At 41.2% G+C, this 21,130-nt stretch overlaps 2 protein-coding genes across 2 annotated transcripts; both read right to left on the minus strand.

The window, feature by feature from the left end:
- Nucleotides 1–2,509: 2,509 nt before the first annotated feature.
- Nucleotides 2,510–12,461, minus strand: slc10a7 (solute carrier family 10 member 7). The gene is made up of 12 exons (XM_070854725.1): nt 12,284–12,461; nt 9,996–10,078; nt 9,469–9,605; nt 8,289–8,364; nt 7,986–8,024; nt 7,839–7,874; nt 7,035–7,118; nt 6,716–6,881; nt 6,056–6,107; nt 5,648–5,721; nt 5,184–5,329; nt 2,510–3,203 (listed from the first exon to the last, which is right to left on the minus strand). The coding sequence occupies exons 1-12, from the start codon at nt 12,381–12,383 to the stop codon at nt 3,171–3,173; spliced, it is 1,026 nt and encodes a 341-aa protein (XP_070710826.1). The 5' UTR covers nt 12,384–12,461; the 3' UTR covers nt 2,510–3,170.
- A 1,642-nt stretch (nt 12,462–14,103) lies between these two features.
- Nucleotides 14,104–19,148, minus strand: ttc29 (tetratricopeptide repeat domain 29). The gene is made up of 10 exons (XM_070855179.1): nt 19,144–19,148; nt 17,425–17,484; nt 16,865–17,028; nt 16,496–16,672; nt 16,134–16,346; nt 15,445–15,530; nt 15,106–15,197; nt 14,857–14,980; nt 14,404–14,493; nt 14,104–14,271 (listed from the first exon to the last, which is right to left on the minus strand). Exons 1-10 carry the CDS (start codon nt 19,146–19,148, stop codon nt 14,104–14,106), a joined length of 1,179 nt encoding a protein of 392 aa, XP_070711280.1.
- Between the last annotated feature and the right edge of the window lie 1,982 nt (nt 19,149–21,130).

Below are 21,130 nucleotides of genomic sequence, written 5' to 3' on the forward strand. Positions count from 1 at the left end.
TCAAATCACTGGGGTCTGGTTTTGTGTTAGAAGAGGCACAAGGCCTCTAGGGTCTGTTGGCAGGGCTGCCACTGTCTTATTTTATTATCACTTCATCCAAATGATGAAGAGGAGCCATCTGTCCAAAAAACATTAGGTCAGGGAAATTAATGAGCTGCCAATACTTCCCTGAGTGTTTTCAGACAACAAAAATGAGGATTTATTCCATATTTTCTGCACATAAACTGGCCCTGATGAGGAGCGCTCGTCACAAACAGGTGTTTTAGGAGGTAACGTATGAAAAATACATTTCAGGCTGACTAAAATCTGGTTTTCCATTCTGCAAACTGTGCAGGAGACAAATACTTGGTCCATTAAATAGCAGTATCCATTATAGTGCTGATATAATGTGCAAAATACTCACAATCTAAATACACTTAAAGAAATACATTTTTTTAAGTTTGTTGGTTTATTTCCTTATATTTTATGTAAACCAGTAACAGAACAGATTCATACATGTCTCACTCAACGTCTTTCTTTGCAAAATATACCACTGGCAAAACAATCACACTGTAAACTCGACTCGAAAGCAGAGAGACGAAGCCGCTCGCTGCGTCTGTGGATCAAATCAGTGACATTCTCGGTCTTAGCGGACGCCTGATAAAGGAAGTTCCTGTGAAGGACGCTTTCCTTTTTTAAGTGAGAAGGCCAAGCAGGTTAAAAGGAGATACAACAACAAGCTTGAGGCGTCTTTCATCGTCTCATGTTCGAGATCTACGTTTGCTGAGATGTTGTGGATCTGACCGGATTGCCTGATCGAACCACCATATTAGAGAATTCTTCGAAACCCAGAATTATGTCCAATTCCAAAGGTTTTACTATAATTTATTTCCAGTAATTATGGTATAGGAAATGTTAGGGGCAAATAATCAATGGTTAAGGTATAGGGAGGGTTAGACAACTAAAACACCTGTTTAAAGCAGCAATAATAGATATTTTTATTGTAACATTACATTATAATAATGTATGAAATGACACTGTGGAAGGAGCTGAATATGGAGCTTTATAGTGAGTTTCAGATCATCGTTTATCTGCCGCAGAAGGAAGCTGTTCAGCACAATTAGCGACTAGCTGGTGAACATAGTGGAGCGGTTAGCAGCTTAAGAGTTAGATTTTTCCCTCCGGAGTTGGTGGAGACCAAAAACAGAGCTACAAGAGAAGGAAAATTGGGCTTAACTTCATCAGGTGGACACAAAACGACTCCAAATGAATGGTAACGTTGCTCCATAATTGCTTTTTAGGGAGATAAGCATGTTTGCTATATCGACTTTAAATTTAAGGACATGCCAGTGATGTTTCCACTGATCCAGTCATAAAAAAAAAAATCAGGGTTTGCAGCCAAATATTGTAGTCATGAATTGAAAAAAGAGATTAATAACGTTGAATTTTGTAAGTTGGATGTGCTGCACACCCTTACAATCCACTTTGCTACTTAAAAAAGGGGACACCACTTCTTGCGTTGGCACCAAACACTGACATCGGATGCAAACGTCGCACAGCAGAATCATCCGATATGAACATTTTTGGCTGGAAATGCACAACAGCACAGATACAGATTCAGTTCCCAACAAACCCGACTAGCAGTGTTTGCAGACAGGAAGCCAGTGAGGGATCACGCACTCCCAGTGGTCGGTCGAGGTTTAGGTTGATTTAGGAAAGACAGCGATGGTAATGTTAACATGCTAATGCTACCTTCCACTCCAGTAGAAACATAACCAAGTGTTCACAGAGCTGAGGATCTCCTACGTGCCCTTATGGAACATGAAAGGCCTCACTGGGGAAATCAGAAAACTCCAGAGGGATGTAAGGCCAAGTAGTGACGCCAGCGAATACTTTACAGAAGTAACGACAAAGTGCCCCTGAGCAGAGTCGAGCCCTTATACAGTTTGTCTTAATGGATGTCGTGTGCTGCAGCTTCAGGTCTGCTTGGTTGTGATGACGAGTTTTCTGCTATCGCTCGAAATAGGATAATTTCCTGATCTCGTCATCTCTGATCTTTTTCAGCACATTTTTCTGTCGGTCAGTCCACCGCTTTAATCCACATCATAGACTGCACACTAGAAGTGGACGTAGCTGCTGAGGAGTTTTTGACTAAAACACCTCAACAACTATTAGATAGACTGCAGTGAAATTTGATTCAGACATTTAACTTTCCCTCTGGATGAACTGTAACAACTTTAGGAATCCCTGACTTCTTATCTGGTCAAAATTTGACTTGTCCAACACTTTGTTTTTGACCAAACACTTCAAAAATAAAACTAAAGACAATCCCATCACCCTCAGCTACACTTAAATGCTAATTTGCAAATGTAAAAGATGCCAAAAACAAAGATAATCAACACAAATGATTGTGGAAAAGAGTATAACTGCTAAGCATGTTAGCATGTTAGCATGTTAGCATGTTAGCCAAGGGCTTTGTGAGACTGCGGTAAAAAGTGATACGACTGTTTATGCCTCTATGCCCCTCATACTTAGAATAGGGTATCATCTGCATACAGAAGTATGTCATACCTTCATCATTTGGATATATCAGTTGTTAAATTGTCAACAAACACAAAAGTGCTTTAGAAAGTGTCAGAAGTCAAAGCTGCAGTCGTTGTTATACTGTATATTAAATGTCAGATAATCCAACATTAGCTTTTTGGGTTTTTCTTTTTTTTTTTTTTATATCAAGAACATAAATGTAACAAATATCCTTTTTCTGGCAGTGACAGCTGAGAGAAAGACAGTAGAAGAAGAGTACAAAAATGTAGAAAATAGCAAGAAAAAATAAAAAAAAGAATGGTCCCAGTAACTCCACCCGTCCCCCTCCTGCAGGGAGGAGCTGTTTTTCAAAACAAACGCTCTCCCTCTTGTTAAAAAAAGAAACCACGTCCACTCTGTGCAGGAATTTTAGGGGTTTTTCATATAAAAATAAAACTTGTGCTTTTGGTACTTTTAAATATAAAAAGAATATATATGATGGAAATTTGAATTGTGAGTTTTTCGTTGTCGTAGAAACGGAGAATATCAAGGCGACTGGTGAGCTTCATCCCGCTCTGTCGCGCTGAGGTCTCTTCATTGGTTGTAATAAGGCACAATACTGCTGTATTCCTCCGCCATAGTCCATCAAAAGACTCATTTCATCCTCGTCAGACGGGCTGGAGGGTCGACAGTTTCACCGCCTGAGCAGAAAGAAAGACGAAGGAAGTGTCAGAGACTGAAAGACTCGAGCAGAAATAAACAGAAAAAAAAGGAACTAGATCCAAGTTCAGTGCTAAAAACGGAGATTCTTCAAAGGGAGTCTGGTGAGTGATTCCTCCACCTCAACACAACAGGAAAAAGAAGAACTTTACAGGAAGTAGAAGCAGCTGCTGTTCATCAAATCTGCATTAATCCTGTAAAAAACTTAAATAAAGTGACGAAACATTGCAGTAGAGAAAAACCCAAACCTGATAAGTTCATTTTCTGGTATTTAAAACTATAAAAAATATATTTAAAGCTTCTTTTGAAGTCAAAAACACTCGTTTAATAAATATATATTGTCTTTATTGACTCCTTAAAGCTGCTAAAACTTGTGTGACTTCAAAAAGGTGCATCAATAATCAATAATTAATCATTAATTCCACGTGATTGGTGATTAGCAGGCATCTCCGTCATCCTCATCACACCCAACACCATCAACGGAAAGTGAAGCAGGTGAGTTTTTAAAGAGGAAGGAAAGGAAAAGGACCAGCTGGACCGGGTCACGTGACCGCCACGGATCAGCTGGTCTGATTAGCACAGGAGGATTATGGGAATGTTTTTTCTGAATTAGAGGAAGTGATTCGGTGGTTTAGGAGTCGGAGCTCTACTCACTCAGAGTTGGAACGCGGCCCTATCGCAACAACAGACTAGACTGTGGGGAGGAGAACAGGTGGAGGTCAATGGGGGAGTTTCCTTTAAAGCAGAGAGGCCACAGGGCAGTGTGTGTGTGTGTGTGTGTGTGTGTGTGTGTGTGTGTGTGTGTGTGTGTGTGTGTGTGTGTGTGTCTGTGTGTGTGTGTGTCTGTGTCTGTGTGTGTGTGTGTCTGTGTGTGTGTGTGTGTGTGTCTGTGTGTGTGTGTCTGTGTGTGTGTGTGTGTGTGTGTGTCTGTGTGTGTCTGTGTGTGTGTGTGTGTCTGTGTCTGTGTGTGTGTGTCTGTGTGTGTGTGTGTGTGTGTGTGTCTGTGTGTGTCTGTGTGTGTGTGTGTGTGTGTGTGTGTGTGTGTGTGTGTGTGTGTGTGTCTGTGTGTGTGTGTGTGTGTGTGTGTGTGTGTGTGTGTGTGTGTGTCTGTGTGTGTGTGTGTCTGTGTCTGTGTGTGTGTGTGTGTGTGTGTGTCTGTGTGTGTGTGTCTGTGTGTGTGTGTGTGTGTGTGTGTCTGTGTGTGTCTGTGTGTGTGTGTGTGTCTGTGTCTGTGTGTGTGTGTCTGTGTGTGTGTGTGTGTGTGTGTGTGTCTGTGTGTGTGTGTCTGTGTGTGTGTGTGTGTGTGTCTGTGTGTGTGTGTGTCTGTGTGTGTGTGTGTCTGTGTCTATGTGTGTCTGTGTGTGTGTCTGTGTGTGTGTGTGTGTGTGTGTGTGTGTCTGTGTGTGTCTGTGTGTGTGTGTCTGTGTGTGTGTGTGTGTGTGTCTGTGTGTGTGTGTCTGTGTGTGTGTGTGTGTGTGTGTGTCTGTCTGTGTGTGTGTGTCTGTCTGTGTGTGTGTGTCTGTCTGTGTGTGTGTGTGTCTGTGTGTGTGTGTGTATCTCTGTGTGTGTGTTTGTGTCAATGTATGTGTGTGTGTGTGTGTGTGAGTTTGTGTGTGTCTGTGTGTGAGAAAACCAATGTGTGTACCTCTGTGTGTGTGTGTGTGTGTATCTCTCTTTGTGTGTGTACCTCTGTGTGTGTATCTCTCTGTGTGTCTGTGTGTGTGTGTGTGTGTGTGTACCTCTGTGTGTGTGTATCTCTCTGTGTGTGTGTATCTCTCTGTGTGTGTGTATCTCTGTGTGTGTGTGTGTGTGTGTGTACCTCTGTGTGTGTGTATCTCTCTGTGTGTGTGTATCTCTGTGTGTGTGTGTGTATCTCTGTGTGTGTGTGTATCTCTGTGTGTGTGTGTGTGTGTGTGTGTGTGTGTGTATCTCTCTGTGTGTGTGTGTGTGTGTGTGTGTACCTTGTGGCGGCTGGTCATCCAGCTGCGGATGGTCGGTACGAGCAGAGAGCCGAGGAGGATCTGAGCCGGATGGTAGATGAGCAGAGGGACTGAGATCAGAGACAGATGCTCGTAGCCTTCAAACACGATCTTCAACATGGGGATACCTGGGGGGGGGGGGGGGGGGGGGGGGGACCGTGGGGGGGGTCGGGAGACACGACACGGTGAAAAAGGACATTTCAACACTCCTAATAATACTTAAGACGTGAAATAATACTTTAAAGGTTACAGGCTGAAGAGCCACTGGAGGAAAAACCATGAAGATATCAGAAACATATTCAATCAGTTGGCACCATGAGAAAACAAACACACCTCCTGTCACCTCAGAGAGGATTTAGCTCTGCCACACTTTAAGAGCTTAAGACTGTTAGTTTGTTATGTGATTACTTTGAACTGACCCTTCTGGCTTTCCGTACTTCACCTACCCAGAGTGAGAGACTTGTGTGTGGAGCAGAACATGATGGCGACCGTGTCCGCGGGGGTGAATCCTGAGCCCAACCTGCAGAGACAAACAGGAAGTAACAACACGCCACTGTTAGCGGGCGCTGTGACCTCTGACCTCTGACTGGGCTCCTGTATAATCTCACCGTCTGTAACAAGTCTGATTGGATGCAAGTCAATGAGAAAATTATTATTTTATTATTATTAACGTACAAACAGTTTTACTTCTGTTTACAGTCTAAATTTGTTTTTGTCTATTAAAAGTTATAAAAAGACGTTTGTTGGATGATAACTGATCAGCTCCAGCAGGAATCATGGTGAAACTGGATGAAATGAGGAGGAGGAGGAGGAGGAGGAGGAAAGGATGGATAATAATGGAGGAGGAGCCTCACCTGGTGGAAAAGGCAAACGTGAGCAGCATGAAGCTCAGCTGGATGGAGAAAACTGCAGAGAACAAGAGAGACACATTTTATTTTAATGTTCAACTAAAATCCACTCTGTTAACATCACAGTGGTGATAATTGGTTATTTTACCAACCTGTCGACTAATTTCAGTTAGTTTTAGACCTTTTTGATCATCCCATTACTGTATTTGATGTCTGTGTGCACCTTTTGGAAGATCCTTTTGGTTTAACCACAAACAGCCGCTATATCACTCTCTGCACACACACCAGACTACATTCACTAAAACACTAATTTAACCTCACAGAACACAGGAGCTGCTGGTCTATTGCTGCCTCCATCAGGTAGTTTGTGTGTTATTGTGTTACACAAATATTGTGTTGGATCCAAACAAACCCTTTAAAACAGCAAAGTCACACAATAACACAAACAAGTGAAATGACTGAGACAGCGACAGACCAGTAGTAGAACTCTGGTGTTCTTTGAGGTAAAATTACTGTTTTTGTGAATGGAGTCTGGTGCTGTTGAGGAGAGCAATATAACATCTGTTTCTGGTTCAACAAAAAGGTTATTAGTCTTTAAAAAAAAGTCTACAGCCCTGCTTAAATAAATAAAATACACACACACACACACACACACACTGTACTGACTGATGAGGACGACCAGCAGCAGGCTGGTGGGGTCCAGCTCGATGTTGGGGTTACTGAAGGTGTCACAGAAGGTGGTGTAGATGATCATGAGGAGGACGGCGCTGCTGACGGCGCCGAACGGAGGCTTTCGCCGCTCCAGAAACTCCCTGAGGAAACCACGACACACCTACACACACACACACACAAGAGAGATTCACAACACGACATTTCTTTAAAAATAAAGTTGAACTGGATAACACACACACACACACACACACACACACACACACACACACACACACACACACACACACACACACACACACACACACACTTGTACCTGACCCAGGATCAGAGGAACCACCACCGTCATGAAGAGCTGAGAGAAGATGGAGGAGAAGGGGACGGACGACGAAGAGCCAAGCTGGAGGAGGAGAAGATCAAATGAGTCCAACAAACACCGTATGTACAAGTTCAGGTCGCATTATTTACATTTATTTATTGATCTGGAGCCACAAATTACCACCGAACGTTCAGGTGAACCAGAAAACCAGAAGACTCACAGAAATTCAGGAAGTTTTATCTTTTTCGTGTCCCTCAGCACGATTTTCAAGCTAACGTATCTCCATTTGATTATCTTTTTATGATTTTAGCCTTATTTTCCTCTATTTTATCAGTCAGCGGCGGTTTGGACGGTCCGCTGCCAATCAAAAACGTGTGTTTGCTGAGTCAACAACACGACTAGCTTAAGCTCTAACCATCCATTTTAATGTAATTAACATTTAATCTGTCAGGTTGTCGGTATGGAGGCGAAGACGCTCCACTTCCCCTGACTGTCGCTGCTTCCTGTTAAACATTTCTCAGCATAAAAACACAACAGCGTCCTTTACAGCTCAACAATACTATCGCTGAGGCCATCAGTCCGAATTATTTTAAGTATTTTGTCATTACCCATGAGCCTCATCGACCGTTGCTATGGAGCACGTTAAATGTTGAGTAATGTTGCCGTTAAAGACAATAAAATATATATATATATATATATATATATATATATATATATATATATATATATATATATATATATATATATATATATATATATATATATATATATATATATATATATAAAAATAATGGGACTTACAAACAGCAGCAGCAGCACTGGAGTCACCACGATGCCCTGCAGGACAGAAAGACACGATTACAGCTGAGACTCCCCGCAGAGCTCACGCCGACGTCTCAGCGTTGCGGCGCTCGCTTAAAGGAAAACTCCACTTTCATGATATCTTACCAGGAAGCTTCCGAACGCTGAGTTGAAGATGGCAGCGGCCTGGAAAACACACACACACACACACACACACACACACACACACACACACACACACACACACACACACACACATACAGTCAGTCTCTATGACAACATGCCGACACACACTGCTTATGACTTTTCAATATTACACCATTTGTCAAACACTGTAGTATAATGACCTGCTAGTGTGTGTGTGTGTGTGTGTGTGTGTGTGTGTGTGTGTGTGTGTGTGTGTGTGTGTGTGTGTGTGTGTGTGTGTGTGTGTGTGTGTGTGTGTGTTACCTCGTTGCCTCCGACAGCCTTGGTGAGAATAACAGCAGATGAGACCGGAGGGGGCATGCAGCTCACCGTCTGTAACCTAGGCAACCACAGCAACAGGATGAAGAGGAGGAGGAAGAGCAGAAGAGTCATCGTCGCCATCGTCATCTTCATCAGTTTCTGGCATTAATAACCATTTCGTTCTTCTGCCCTCCTTCGGTCAGGAGCTTACACACATGTGGGCATTTCCATTTGGTAATAATATTAATAATAATAGTGAAAAAACACATAACACAAAAAGAAAACTCTTGCTGAAATATTTGTAATGTGTGCTCTCTGCACACACACCAGACTCCATTCACAAAAACAGTAATTTTACATAGGAGTGGCTGGTCTATAGCTTGTTAGTGTTATTGTGTTACTAGAGTTAGTTCAGACTAATACATTTAAATACCACATTCACAGCATCTAGACCAACAGCTCTCGTCTTCTGCCTGGACTCAACTTTTTAAATGAAGCTTTTCTTTATCGTATATTTGAAATAAGATGTTGCAGCAGCACGAGGACAGAAATAAATACAGACAGTAAAAGATGGATAGTAAAAACGAACTCCATTGACAAAAACAGTGATTTTACCTCACAGAACACAAGAACACACAACTAACTGATCGAGGCAGCAGTAGTACAGCAAGTCCCAAGCTAAAATTGCTGTTTTTTTCAGTGGAGTCTGGTGCCGTTGAACAGAGCGATATAATGGATGTTTCTTTAAGGATATTACTCTTTAACAAAAAGGTCTAAATACAAGGTTTAAATTTAATAATTTTTCAGAATTGTTTACTTCATAGCTTATATTATCCATAAGGCGGTTTCAGGAATAAAAAAAACTATTACACACACACACACACACACACACACACACACACACACACACACACACACACACACACACACACACACACACACACACACACACACACACACACACACACACACACACACACACACACACACACACACACACACACACACACACACACACAGCCTTGCCTGTGGTAGCCGTGAATGCGGGTCTTTGTGTCCATACATAACTCGCCCTTCAGGTACAGTCAGGCAGGGGCTTTGAATAAAGGATGGCATTCACACACGCACACGCGCACACGCACACACACACACACACACACACACACACACACACACATCCTACCCTCTGAGCAGCCATTGGTCGATGGCGGTCAGCGCCAGCACCCGGAGCAGCAGCCAAACGACCAGCGGGAAGAAGATCAGCGTGAAGGACTGGACGAAGAGGTGGAGGCGAACGTGGAGCAGCGCGCTGGTCAGCTCCTGCACAGACAAACTGACTTTTACCGCTCACATCACATCTCTAACAGTCTTCAGATGATTACAGCACACACAATTATACTCATGTAGAGCCACAGATGATGTAAAGAACACAGGGCTGCAGTTTAACATTGGAGCAATATCAGAAATATGCAAATTTTAAAAGAAGAAAGTATGAAAAATCAAAATAAAGGGAGTTAATGATAAAAAGAATAAAAGTAAAAGATAAAATAAATGTGTAAATACTGAATAAATCTGAATCTAACGAGAGGACAGTAACTCAGATAGCCTTCGTTTACCCACTCACTCATTAAAATCACTTTAAATCTTTTAATCAATCATTGTTTGTATTTAGTTGCCATGGCGACAGAGGGAGGAGGGCGGCGTCCTCACCTCTGTTTTCAGCGACAGGCCGCTGTTGAAGAAAATGAGCGAGACGGCGACGTACGCTACGGTGACCTCTGGCTTCAACGGACCTGAGAGAGAGAAAGAGACAGGAAGAGACATTTATGCAACGCTGTAACCACGGCAACAGCCCTGCCCAACAGCGTCCGCCACCGCCGAGCTGAACACACACGAACAGCCTGGCAAAGTAAAAATACACATCATAAATGAAAATATAAAACAAAAACAACACACTTCTACTGTGGTGTCTTTATGTACGACCATCAGGTAAGATGATGCGTTACCATGGCGACAACTAGCAGCAAGTTTCATTATCTTTTATTGTGAGAGACGGAGATGGTCCAAAACCCAATTTTGATTCTGTCTTTTTGTATGGTCTCTATTCTTACTTTATTCATCTGTGCTCATTTCCGTCCTTGTGCTGCTGCAAACTCCTGTTCTGAATATACGGCAAAGAAAAGCTTCATTTAGTGTTTAAACACGTTAGATTGGGTCCAAACTAACTCTTTAAAAGTCACGTAACAACACTAACAAGCTAATCGATGTAGTCAGCTGTAGACCAGTCACTCTGACAACATTACATCACCAGACTCCATTCACAAAAACAGCGATTTTACACAGACACTTCCTGCTTTTATGGATATGTGGATGAACGTGTTATTATCATGCTGTTTTAACATAAAATCAATCTTCTTATCTTATCTGGGTTGGTGACTGTTGACTGTTTTACTTATAATATGGACATGATGGTTATTTTGATCATTATCACAGTATTTTAACCATCAATAGTTCACATGTTTAACACCATATAACCATACTAAATTTTGTAGTTTTGGCAAAATCTGACACAAAACACGAAAGAAAAACCCCTAAAAATGAAAGAGCAGCTATAAAAACACTCTTTTAGTTCGCTATAGTGCAAGGAAGATGTGTAGCATCATTTTCAGTTAAATTGTTAATTATCTTCTCGATTAATCAAAGTTGTTTGGGCTTCAAAATATCAGAAAATTGTGAAAACTGTCGATTTCCCAAAGCCCAAGGTGACACCTTGTCTTGTCCATAACCCAAAAATATTAAGTTTACTGTCACAGAGGAAAGAAACTTGAATATATTCACATTTTAGAAGCTCTAAACAGAGAATTTCGACTTTTTTCTCTTAAAACTGATTAATTAATCATCAAAATAGTTTGTGATTATTTTAATAGCTGACAACTGAAGTGTGAGCAATCATAAGGCCAAATAGTTTTGCTCCATTCGGTTAATATTCTGAATAAAAGTACTTGGCTGCCGTTTGTGCCGTGTGATAAGAGGAGCGCCTGAAGGCAGCACCCTGACAGTAGCAGCACAGGAGTTTATCTAATCCACAGGATAAGATGTGAAGGTGTTAGTGAGCCGACCTCTGCTGTCTGTCACAGATTAATCTGAGTCCACTTATCAGTCAAATTACCACCGAGATAACATCAGCAATTATCTTTATCTCAAACTTCACTTTCCACTCATGTCAACAGGGTTTCTCAAGCTGTGCCCACAGGCAGGTTGTGGAGGCCGTTTCTGGAAGCTCACACCTGACAAAATTATACACGAGGGAATAAAAAGATAGTGCTGTCGTGAACGCGCACACAGGAGCGCGCAGTGTTGAGTGATATCCAAACGAGGTGTGTGTGTGTGTGTGTGTGTGTGTGTGTGTGTGTGTGTGTGTTGACATTACTGCTAAATGCAACGTGTCACTACAGTGCCAGGTAAGGAGAAAACACACACACACCACTGTGAGGGAAAGCCAATATGTTACTCTGTCACGTCTATAAATCATAAGCGAAAAACTAAACTCCATTTAGAAAATCTCGAACTTTACAGTAACTTTACTTTTTGAGAAATATACCAATTAATTACACAATAATTTCACAGTTTATTATAATGAATGGGAGTTATCTTTGATCTCGGCGTACAGTTTGTATACGAAGTAAAACATGTTTGTGTAGAAATTCAACATTTGGGATCAGTTTTGTACTCATTTCTACAGGCTCCGTTCCGACGCGATGGGCAAAACAGAGTTAACCAAAGTCTAAAAGTTGGCGGTTTAGTAAAAGTAACACACAGGTTGGTTAAACCTTCCCATGCCGATTTTTTCTGTGACTCCAAATAGTTAATTAAAGGTGTCAAGTGTTTGTCTGCGAGAAAATGAGCAGCCGTGAGCAAAGACTAAAGATAAAGAGTCAAAACTCCGACCGAGCCTGGTACCAACATGGCAAAAAGTAGCCCAACTCCGACTCACTCACCTCCTCTGACACCGACGCTGGGGTTCAGTTTGGCCGATAAGATGACCAGCACTATCCCGATGATGAACCACTCCTTCCGTATCCTCGCCAGGAGGCCCATGTTTCAGCCCCGGGGTTCACCAGATCGCCCCGCCGGCCCCCCGTCACGCCAGCCGGACCGAACTTCCACAACTCTTCGGCCGCTTCTCCGGAGGGTTTTCTGTCAGAAAACAGAAGCAGAGCGACCGGAGCTTCTTCCGGACACGTGGGCCACAGCCCCGCCGTAAACAACGACGTAAAGGCGCAGCGCATTTTTAACATAATGTCTTATGTTTACGGTACAAGTGCGGACTGTATGAGTACAACAGTAGTTACGGTACAAGTTTACCGTAAATAAAAAATGAATAAGGAGGAAACAGGTAAAGTAAAAACACATGTTTCAAAAGTATGTAGAAGTTTGAGTGATTTTCAACCTATACCCTGAATAAATAATGCTAGATATATATATTTAACATGATGTAAACAAACTGTAGCTAAATAAATACAGCTTAATACTTACAATGAATTCAAGTAACATAAAAATCTAATTTAATTAATTAAATAATCAAATCAAATAAAAATAAAATTGTTAAAATAAACAAAAAAATAAGCTTGAACTCATGAAAGTTTATATTATTCAGATAATCACAGAAATAGTAAAAAGAAATTAAATAACAGGGTTGTTGGTGCATAAAAAAATAATTAATACTTAAAAAAGAATATTGTTTTATGAAGTTTATCATATAAAATACACCTGCTTGATTTAGTTTCCCACTTTATTTCAATAGTTAACAGTGTATTATGGTATGCTAAATAAAATAAATACTTATAATGATCTTATAAACTAATACACTCACTAATAAAATGGCACCAAACTAACAATGCAGCAGAATCTTACTGACAGTAATGAGACCATCATACAACTGATTTTAAAAGCCACAAACGCTGTTTTACTCTGGAACATTTTTATTATGTACAATAGTGAAAAACCTCTGAATATAAACAATAGTTAGTCCACTCAGTTTTCCACTAATCCCATTATTTATATTTAATTTAACATTTTACTTAATTTAGATTCAGACGAAGACCAACAGACTATTCAGGTTCAGCTCCCTGCTGGTTTTTATTGGCCGTGATGGACCTTCATCCTCATCCCTCCTCCTGCCAATTCATGACAGCATTATCGCAAGACTCTTTAATTAACAGAGAGACCCAAAGATTCAGGAAGTCAAAATGAATGATTCCAGGTGTTAGTCAGACCCTCAGACCCCCCAAACTTTAGATTTTAATTGCAAAACACCTGAAAATATAAATGAATGGTCTTTTCTTTGGAAAGTGACCGTGTTATAAATGAGATAAAGCTCTGCGATGGTAAAAATGGTAAATGGTCTGTATTTTTAATGCCTTTCTAGTGATTTCGACCACACAGAGCACTTTTACATCACTTCCTCATTCACACATTCATTCAGGAGGAATCTAAGATGGAGGAGAACGATTATTTCACACACGGAAGCTGCTTCAGGAGCAAGTTGGGCTTCTGTGTCTTGATGGACGACCTGCTCCACCTCTGCCCGTTCGATGTGCCCATTATCAGGAATAAAAGGCAACCGTCCTCTCCCTCCACGTCGTCCATTCATTCCTGATGATGGACACCTTGTCGGGTGTTATCTCTTACTTATTTAACACTAATTAGACTGTTAACAATGATATCAGACAAATGTACAGCATATACGATACACGCAGCTGTACTTTTTATGTTTATTTGGTGTAAAACACTAATGATAAAGTAGTTAGTTTAGTATTCAGTTAGAGCACCAGGCCAGGTTATCTGTAGAGTCTGTACTGAGTCCCTGACCTCCTCCAGACTCTTTCCAGGCCACCAGGCGTCGCAGGGCGGAGGAAGAGCCCGACGCCACGTCAGCGCCGTACTTCCTGATCAGGCACTGAGCGCGAGCAGAGGCCACAAACACCTGACGGGGCCGCAGACAGACAAAATGATGAAAACGATGGATGAACTCTGACATGGAGGAGATGCGAGTGCTTGTGTGCCACTGACGTCCTTTTTCACAGCAGACACGACGTTAAAAAGAAAAAAGACTGACCTGTGTTTGCTCCAGCAGATCCACATCACTCAGGTAAGAGGCTACATCATAACTCAGCAGGAGGAACTCAAACGCTTTCTCATACTGACTCTGCAGAGAGAGAGAGAGCTTAGTGAAGGTAACACCACAAAGATAAGAAACATGTTTGTAATTTGTGAGGATTTCTATTCTGAGACAATAGGATGTTACCTGAAGTTTTAATACAATAAATGAATAAAAATGTTCATATTTGTTTGATTAAGTGCCTGAAAAGCTGATACTGACTTTAACTTTAAGTGTTCTAGAGGTCATTTGTTGGGTTTTTCCCCCAAATATAAATGGAAAAATAGCAAAACATCAGAGACGTTTTATCGACCAGTCTGCAGCTGTTTTTATATTCAATTAACAAATAAGGTCAAGTTTGATTGGTTAATAATCACTGTGTGTGTGTGTGTGTGTGTGTGTGTCTCATACCTTCCTATGGTAGATAATGCCCAGACACAGGTAGGCGCCTGCCAGGTTGTGTCTCATTTCGTCACCACGGGAGATGTCGACTACTTTCTCCAGAAACTGAACTGCCTCATGTGTGTTTCCCTCACTGACACACACACACACACACACACACACACACACACACACAGTGTATACCCTCAGGCTTACGCAGGTCTGTAAACGTTCCAACTACTCTCTGTGTGCTGTGTGTGAGTGTGTGTCAGTGTGTACCTCTCTAAAGACTTGGCCATGCCCAAGTAGGTCTTTCCCAGTCCGTCAGTGTCCTGCAGTGTGTCCCAAATCTGCATGCAAGTGCTGAAGAACTGGAAACACACACACACACACACACACACATAAATACGTATCTGAAAGGATTGTGATCAGTCTGGTGCCGATCAATGAATCCCATGAAAGGACTAAGACCAACAACGAATGTATCCTGATAGATCTTCTGTTGTCCAAACACTTTAAAAACATCATATCATGTATTTGTGGCCTGTTTTTAAAGTTTTAATCACATTCATTATAAAAGAGAGCCTCACACACACACACACACACACACACAGGTACCTGTTTGGCCGTGTCATGGTCTCCTGTCTTCTGATAGGTCAGTCCAAGTCGATAGGCGGCCGTCCCCTCGATGCGTTTGTCCTCACCTGAAACAGACATCGTTCTACTACTCCAGCCACACTTCCTGTTTCCCCTCTGAGAAATTATTCAGTACTTTGGACCCTGCTGGCCACCGTACATTACACTCACTGTCACAATCACTATTAAATGTGCTTCAGACATTCATGATCCCCACAGGATGGACTGTTATAAACCTGATGATCGTCTGACTTTTCATACAGCGCCGTCATGAGGTTAGAAGATTAGATTTATTCAGCATCTTATCACCACATACCTGCAACATTAGCCTCACCTGTACTTTGTGTTTTAACAGATGTGCAGAGGTGATCTGAGTGAGTGAGTTAACGTCAATTTTATTTAAATTCAGATGGATTTCAATTGGCTGTTTCTCATTTAGCTTTAGCCGTGTTTTGATAACCTGAAGGATTCAGTGTATCGAGTGAATGTTGCTGTATTCAGTGTTTAGCTTCATTTTTTTTTACTTTCTACAACTTTCTTTGTTTTAAACCTTCAAACAGAAACACACCTGCTGCCTGTCTGTTCTAACTGTAGATGTCATGTGTCTGTGTGAGTCTAGTCACACACACAGTATATTTTCAGACACTTGTATAGTGTCTGTGTCTACTTACACTTTGAAGCCACGCTGTAGCCCCTGTGGAGCAGCGTCAGCGTCTCTCTGTAGTCTGCGGCGCCCGACCGAGCGGCGGCCAGCCGGCTGTTGGCCGCCCACAGCGCTCGGCCGGCCCGGAGCCTCAGAGACTGACCGGCCGAGTCCTGCCAGTCGTTGTCCACCGCCTGCTTGAAGCACAGCTCCGCCTGCTGCCTCGCCTGCTCCAGCTCCCCTGCAGGGCGACGGGGCCACAGAGAGACAGCAGTGCTGCTAATGTTTGCATTTTTACTACTGAAGCTGTTGTCATGGTTTGTAGGAGAAAAAAACTCATTAACACACGTTATGTGTGTGTGTGTGTGTGTGTGTGTGTGTGCTGTCCACCTCGTTGCAGGTAGATCTCAGCCAATTCTGCCCGGGCCTCGGTGGCCGGTCTCGAGCAGCCTCGTGACTCTCTGTGCGCACAGCTGTGGTAGAAGTGCAGACTGAGCCAGAGATCCTCCGGAGCCGAGAAGTAATGACCCAAAAACAGGCGCTGCTCACACACCACCGACCAGGAGTCTACACACACACACACACACACACACACAAATCTGATTTAAAGCTCTTCATTAGCAGAGATTCAGTCTTTAATTCGGCACACATCACATACATTACCAGAAGCTGCATATTTCACTCAACACACTGCTGTGACACCGTATTTATGTCTTATTTTCTGTTAATACAGGTGGATTTGAATTGAATTGTGTGTACCGGTCCTTTCGGCCTGCTCGGCCTGGTTCAGGTACAATGTCATAGTCTCCAGTTTGTCCCGTTGTCCCTCCAGTGGAGCCTGAAGACTGAGTGCTGAACCCGGTTCAGTCGCCGCCCTCCGCTCCTCATCGGTGATCAGCAGAGTGAAGATCTCCGAGAACGACCTGAAAAAAACGAGACAGACAACAACATCCAGTCAAAATGGAGCCTAAATAACTAAAACACAAGTTCTGTTCAGCAGGTTGGTCAGAAAAGTGAGTTTTTAAATAATAAATCTGGAGGTAAAGGCCTTTATTACACGGGTTTGTTGAATACTTGATTCTGTTTGGTCACTTACGGCATTCTACGATCGATAAAATCGTTTTTAAGTCTGTGTTTTGTGTCAAATAGTTGATTTCTTTAATACAGAGCCGTGTAATGAGTGGGATGATGTTCGGCGAGCAGCAGTCAGGGGTTCATTTTGCAATAATGACCGGCCTCGCTTTACTTTATCTCTGAACATCCTGAAAATATCTGAAGAAAACATCAGAAAACACTGATTTTAATGGTAACACATTTACCTGTGATATCCTTCTTCAAGCATCTGCAGAAAGATGTTCTGCTTCAGACTGTTTCTGAACCTGGGGGGATGTGAGAGCAGCATCAGGAGGATTAAAACAAGCACATCTTAGAATATCAGTCAGATAAAATGTGACACTAAAATGACCTCTGTGCTCAGCAGGTCGTTACTTTGCTCAGCAGCAGAGGGCGCACCAGCGTTTCTTTTAACTATCAGTGAACGCAAAGCTGCAGTGAATCTGACTTTAGTGTCCCAAAATCCACCTGGTGAGCAGGCAGTGGTGGAGGAAGTAGCCAAATCCTCCACTTGGCATTAAAATATGATGGAAGTGAAAGTGTATGAGTGTAACCAGGAAAATGTAGTTGAAGTATTAAAAGTAAAAGTAATCAAAGCTGAAAAATCGATGGAAGCTGTACTTGCACACACTGTCGGACATTTTATTTTATAACAAGTCATATTTTTATAAACTCTTTGTATGTTTTGTAGCAAAAAGTTTTTTTTTTTTAAACTGACAGATTCTAGTCTGGTGAGTTTGAATAGCGTGTTACACCGGCTCTTACTGGTTAAACCAAAAGGATCTTCCAGGTCTCTCTCTGTAGGGATCCTTTCCATGATGCTGTCACACACTCAGAATAACGATCTGAGTTACCCTTTAAGTGCAGTACTTGAGTAAATGTAGTTAGTTGCCGTCCACTGTTGTTACTGGCTGAAACTCACTGTGATATTTCTGACTTGGTGAAAGTCTGGAATATCTGAGCTGATTCATCAGATGATGTTCCAGTTTGGAGAAACTCACTCTCTTCCTGCTTCATCCTGCTCACCACACACACACACACACACACACACACACACACACACTCAGCAGTAGGATAATCTTCAATTTCCAGCTCATCAAAAAAACACAAAAGCTCACTGTGTTACTCAAGTGTTGCTCCTAGCAGAGGAGTGTTTTTAAACACAACACACACCTGCGTGGTTTCCTGTTTGCGGTGCTTCCAAACACTTTACTGCAGCTGTACTCTACCTGTGCTGAGTGTTTTACCTCCAGTTGGGACTAATCACCTGTCGGCCAAACTAAAGGAGAGAGAGGAAGCATGAAAATATACATCTAAAAATACATAATAATAATAGAAATTAACTAACAGCTGGTAAAGGTGGAGCTCATTTTAATTTATTCAAATATATTTTATGTTTTACTTTACTTTCTGTTAATTTAAAAAAGCCTTGGTGGAGTGGAGTACAAGTATAAAGTAGAATACCTCAGGTTTGTACAGTATTTCTATAACTTTAACTGTATTAATTAGCCCAAGTTCTGCTATTCAAATGCTATTTTATGGCTTTAAACTTTGTAGCCAACACAGATTAAAAGCAGAGAAGAGGTAATGTTTGTGAAACATTCATAAATTAAATTAAGCAATGACACAAACAGCATCTTCCTGTTAGCTAACCTCGCTAGCTAGCTAACTGTTAATTAGTTACTTAGTTTCACACCACGTTTAAAATCCTTAATATTTAACAAAAAGTCTATTTACAAACCTGTGTTCTGTCTAAAATCCCCTCGCTCCGGATAAAAAAGCAGAAACCCGCACAGACAGTGGCAGAAAGTCACCTTAATGACAAACAAAACAAACTTTTAAATCTTCTAAATCTTTCCGGCGCTGCCAGCGGTTTACGACGTCGCCATGGCAACGACGCATTCCAACAGCTACTTCCGGGATACGCCATCCGCATTGCTTCCTGGTTCCGCTCGGAAATGACAGCGAAAGATTATTATTTGTCTCCAAAAAGGCGAAAGCGCGCACACAAAGTAGTAAAAATAAACGTTTTTTTTTTTTGTTTTTTTTTAAAAAAGCTTTAAAGCTCCCAGGCTGTTAGATTACGCTGTCGCCGTGACAACGCGCCATTCCAACATCCGGGTTACTGCGCACTACTTCCTGGTTCCGCTCAGATACAATAAAGCAAAGAAAAGATTATTATTTTCCTTCATTAACAAAAGCAAAAACAGGAGCTAATAACAAGTAATACCTTAAAAACCTAAAAGTGAAAACCTTACTTAAGCAACAATATATGAGTAAAATCAGGAAAATATACTCAAAGCATAAAAGCAAAGGTCCTTTTTAAGCAGAAAAGTGTCCTCTGTGGCTGTTGTACTAGTATATATTCTATCATTAGATTATTATTCCTCATCATCCATGTAAAACATGATTTTACTGTCTACTCAGTTGAGGTGGAGCTCATTTTGACCTATTTATTTTATTTTATTATCATCATAAAGGAAGATTGTGGATGATTTTAATTATTTTAATTACTGAAACCAACCTTTGTACATTATTGTTGCACTTGTGGTCCATTAATTACTGGAGGTGTGTCTTGTCTTCACCTGAGCAGGTATCTACCTGCTGTTCTTTGTTCCTCTTTTTTTACCTGATGAAGATCCAGAGGCCAAATTATTTCCATAAAGGTTTTTGTAAGTCAGAGGACTGTGTGCAGGAGTTTTCTTTTCTCTTCTCTTGCTGCCGGATACTTCGCACCTGTGCACAAAAAACTGAAGGTGTGCATGACCCTTTTCCGTCAAGTTTTAACCTCTAAATGATCAAAATACACCAAAAATGTTATAATATTTGAAAGGAAAAAGCAGCAAATCCTCATGTTTGAAAAGCCAACACATCATTTTCAGACTTTTATTGATATTATTTTATTAGTATTTTCACAGAAACAGGTTTATTATTGCCAAATAACTTTTTACAATACAAGGATTCTGCCTCCATGTGTTGGTGCACAGAGGAAAACAGAAAAGAGAAAAGAAAAATGTAAAGAAATACTTACACGAGTGCTTTAAGTGAAGGATCTTCCATTACATCTGCATGAGAAACAAAACAAGGTTTCCTGTCAGTATTCTGTATGTACACACACTTTTCTTACAGATGTTGGGGATCGTCTCACCACAGCTGGGATGGAAACTGTGTCTGTGAGTGCGTTTGTGTTTCTTCAAAGAGTTTCTAATAAAGTTTGGTGTTCGTGGTGCAGAGGCTGTTTCCTGTGTGTCAGCAGAGAATCTGGGTTTGATTTGCTGTGAAATTCGTTCCTCTCGTTCTAATTAAGTCAGAGTGTAATTTGTCGATCATTCAGCAGAGCTTTTGAAGAGAGAAGCGAGAACTAAACCAGTTTTTTAATTCTCTGCTGTTGCTGGTGGTCTTAGTGTGTGTTTCTGTTTCAAATTAAAAGCATTTCACAAGCACATTTTCACAATAAAACTCCTTTTCATCTCTGCAGTTAACTCAGGAACTCAGAAAACATTCATTCATTTATAATAAATATTCTTTCTCTTACTGTTTACTGTTAAGCTTTTTGTTCTCACACTGCTGATATTCTGAAATACTTAAAAACTACCAATTTAACTAATTTACATGAGTTTTTGGTTCATTGCCTTTATTTGGGAACATGGTTAATATAATAATAACAGATTTTGACTTTGATCAATAATAATACAGCAGCTTTTTAAGGACATTTCACATCACGTCATGTGTACGTATTTTTGTATTTTTCATTGTCATGTGAACTTTCATGTGAATTTTCTTCATTTTTACATGTAATGTTTACACATTTTAAAATTTTTCACATGTTGTATGTAGCACCATTTAGTCTCTACAGAGATGGCGTGTGATTTTACACACATATGTCATGGAGAAAATACCATGAATGTAGAA

Source organism: Pempheris klunzingeri, chromosome 23 (assembly GCF_042242105.1).
Source record: "Pempheris klunzingeri isolate RE-2024b chromosome 23, fPemKlu1.hap1, whole genome shotgun sequence".
NCBI lineage: Eukaryota > Metazoa > Chordata > Actinopteri > Acropomatiformes > Pempheridae > Pempheris > Pempheris klunzingeri.

What these genes read in the sequence shown, in the direction of transcription:
- slc10a7 (XM_070854725.1), bottom strand. Translation starts at nt 12,383, where the DNA reads ATGGGCCTCCTGGCGAGGATACGGAAGGAGTGGTTCATCATCGGGATA. An exon ending in ACGTTTGCCTTTTCCACCAG is followed by an intron (nt 5,722 to 6,055) that starts GTGAGGCTCCTC and finishes TTGTCTCTGCAG; the next exon opens with GTTGGGCTCAGGATTCACCC. An exon ending in ACACAAGTCTCTCACTCTGG is followed by an intron (nt 5,330 to 5,647) that starts GTAGGTGAAGTA and finishes CCCCCCCCCCAG; the next exon opens with GTATCCCCATGTTGAAGATC.
- ttc29 (XM_070855179.1), bottom strand. An exon ending in ACCATGACACGGCCAAACAG is followed by an intron (nt 15,198 to 15,444) that starts GTACCTGTGTGT and finishes GTGTGTTTCCAG; the next exon opens with TTCTTCAGCACTTGCATGCA. An exon ending in ATCTGCTGGAGCAAACACAG is followed by an intron (nt 14,272 to 14,403) that starts GTCAGTCTTTTT and finishes CGGCCCCGTCAG; the next exon opens with GTGTTTGTGGCCTCTGCTCG.